General features: G+C 44.1%; 1 protein-coding gene across 1 annotated transcript; it reads right to left on the reverse strand.

The window, feature by feature from the left end:
• Window positions 1–994: 994 nt before the first annotated feature.
• On the reverse strand, window positions 995–1,882 carry LOC147476868 (uncharacterized). The gene has a single exon (XM_086585847.1). The coding sequence runs from the start codon at window positions 1,880–1,882 to the stop codon at window positions 995–997; it is 888 nt and encodes a 295-aa protein (XP_086441973.1).
• Window positions 1,883–3,126: the final 1,244 nt, after the last annotated feature.

The raw sequence follows: 3,126 nt of genomic DNA on the forward strand, positions 1-3,126 counted from the left end.
TCAGGGCTACCAATCGACCGGCGAGCCGCTAAATTTCTTTTTTATTCGATGGTGGGGACATTTCGAGGATGGCCCGAATCTGTTCAGGGTTTGCCTCAATACCCCGTCGAGTCATCAGAAAACCTAAGAACTTTCCAGATGCTAACCCAAAAGAACACTTCGAAGGGTTCAACTTCAGTTTATATCGTACGAGCCTATCGAATACCTCTTGTAAATTCTAAAGGTGATCGGGTGTTTCTTTGGATTTGACCACCATGTCATCGATGTAAACTTCCATGATACGCCCAATCAGATCGGCAAACATAGTATTCATCATCCTCTGATAGGTGGCGCCTATATTTTTCAGACCGAATGGCATGACTCTAAAGCAATACAGGTCATGGTCTGTTACGAACGCCATGTGTTCCTGGTCCTCCTCAAGCAGAGATATTTGGTTATAACCAGAGGAAGCATCCATGAATGGCAAACGCTTGAAACCCGAGGTCGCATCGACTAGATCTGAGATGCGAGGTAATGGGTATGGATGTATTGGGCAAGCTTTGTTTAGGTTGGTGAAGTCAATGCAAACCCTGAGCTTCCCATTTTTCTTTGGAACTGCGATGATATTGGATACCCAAGTCGGGTATTGGATGGGCTTGATGAACCCTGCTCTAAGCAGTTTACCAATCTCATCATTGACCTTCAGTTTTCGCTCGGGAGCCATCCGCCTTGGTCTTTGTCAAACCGGTTTGAATCTCAGGTCAATATTGAGCCTATGGCAAGTGACATCTGTGTCGACTCCGGGCATTTGGTTGATATCCCATGCAAATATTTCTTGATAATCCCATAACAGGTGAATTAGAGCTTTTTTTTCGGTTGGAGGTAAGCCGGCAGCAATGAAAGTAGTTTCGTTGCTCTCGCCCCCTACCTAAACTTCCTCCAACTGATCGATCGAGGGACCTTCTCCAGAGCGTCGGGCTTCTCGTACTTGATAAGCCCAACATTTCTGTAATTGCTATTTGGCGTGATCAACTTGGAGGATCGTGTTGCCCCGAACTTCGGATTTCCGTGTATCTTCTAGTGCCAAATCATGACACTGATGTGACATCATCTGGTCACTGCGGATCTTACATACTCCTGTAGGCGTGGGGAATTTCAACGCCTGGTGGAAGGTGGATACAACAGCCTGATTTGCATGGATCCAATCCCTACCAAAAATTGCATTGTAACAAGAACCACAATCTATCAAAAGGAAATTTATCCCGACAGATTGATGCCCAACTGTGACAGGGAGATGAACCTTTCCAATGGCATGGGCTGGTTCGCCGTTGAATCCAATGATTGGGTTACGGTCTTCTATGATCAAGTCCTCTGAAAGTTTCATTCTGGAGTAAGCCCTGGTGAATAACACGCTAGCTGAGCTTCCTGTGTCGATAAGAATCTTCTGCACCCTAAAGATTCCTATCCATGCAGTAATGACAACAGCGTCATTGTGAGGGTAATACACCCCCTTTTCGTCATTCTCAGTGAACTTCAACTCGTGACCTTCATAGGTTTCCGTATTGATACCTTGGTCAAAATTGAAACTGTTGACCTGGTAATGATCTTGTATATGACGAAGTTTCAAGCGTGTTTCTATCTTGCGCTGACGACGTGAGACGCTATCGACACGCGCGTGGCATACATCGATAACGTTGTGTTCAGCCAAGTTGATATGGGCTGACCGAGGTTTGTTTTGAACAAACTCAGTAAGATGTCCCTCGTCAACGAGGCGTTGAACTTCTTTCTTCAAAGCTCTGCAGTGATCTGTTTCATGCCCAATATCATCGTGATATTTGCATTTTCGATTTTTATCCCGCCTACCTGTAGGATCTTCTGGTAGCGGCCGAGCTTGCAGTAACATTTTTTTAGTTCTGATTTTTTTCAGATGCAGTCCGCAAGGCCAAGAGTTAAAGGGGTGAATACCTTTTCCTCTATATTTGGGGCCTTTGTATTATTCTGAGTACTCCTCTCGTTACCTTGACTGGCAATTTTATCCTTTGTGGAGTCCTTGGAAGCGGGATCTGCGCCATCCTTTCTCTGTCGAGACTTTTGATCATCTTCCACTCGAACGTACCCTTCCACTCGAACTACCCCCCCCCCCCGTTATTATTAGGCTTAGTCTGATCTTCTAAAAATTTATAAGCCTCTGAGGCTCCTTTACTTAAGAAACTACCCCCATTCATTATGTCAAAGACTTCTTTATGGTGGTGTAGAAGTCCCTTGAAAAATGGACGAACTAACGTGTCTTTCGCGAGGTTATGATGTGGGCACTCTATAAGTAGATCGGTGAAACGATTCCAAGCCTCTGAAAATTATTCATGGGGATTCTGTCGAAAGAAATGAATCTTGGAAAGCATTTCATCGGTCTTCAGTGGTGGGTAAAAATGTTCCATGAATAGTTGAACAAGTTTAGCCCACGAGTCCATTAAATTAGCGCTTTGGGGCGTTAACCAAGACGCCGCCTTATCGTCTAAAGTGAAGGGAAATACCCTTAGTTTAATTTGTTCAGCACCAACCGTAGGATGGTGAAATGTAGTAAGGACTTGGTCAATCCTACGCATGTGCTGATAAGGCTTTTCATGGTCTAACCCATGAAAAACGGGTAACAAATTAAATATATTTGGGGGAATTTGGAAATCCCCCACTGGGTCTGATAGAACGATGCAAGATTTAGGGCTATCGTTCAAGGCTTTGTAAAAGTCCGAGAGAGGAGACTCTCTTTCTTCAGCCATAATTTCAGGTGTGGTGTGTGGTATGCTAGCTAGAGGTGTAGTGAGTGGTATACTAGAAAGACGTGTTTGTTGCCGATGTCGGTTAATTACGTTAGGTGTTTTTCTTTGGCCTGACCTTAATCTCATGCAAGGCTAAGACCAATCTTAATGAAACACAACAACACTCCAAACAATCCTGATATGCTAGTATGAAGATGTGAGGTGTTGAAGAAAAGAGTACCTGAAAGCCTCCTTGCTTCTCTTATGAATAGCGTCTTGTTTACGCATTCTCAGTGTATATAACAAGTTAGAACACTGAAAATCTTGAAGAAATGGAAGTTTGAATCAAACCTGTGGAAATTGGGCAGTTTCAGCAGAGGGCGCGGTCACGCTC

The sequence above is a fragment of the Coptis chinensis genome, chromosome 9 (assembly GCF_015680905.1).
Source record: "Coptis chinensis isolate HL-2020 chromosome 9, ASM1568090v1, whole genome shotgun sequence".
Classification (NCBI taxonomy): Eukaryota; Viridiplantae; Streptophyta; class Magnoliopsida; order Ranunculales; family Ranunculaceae; genus Coptis; species Coptis chinensis.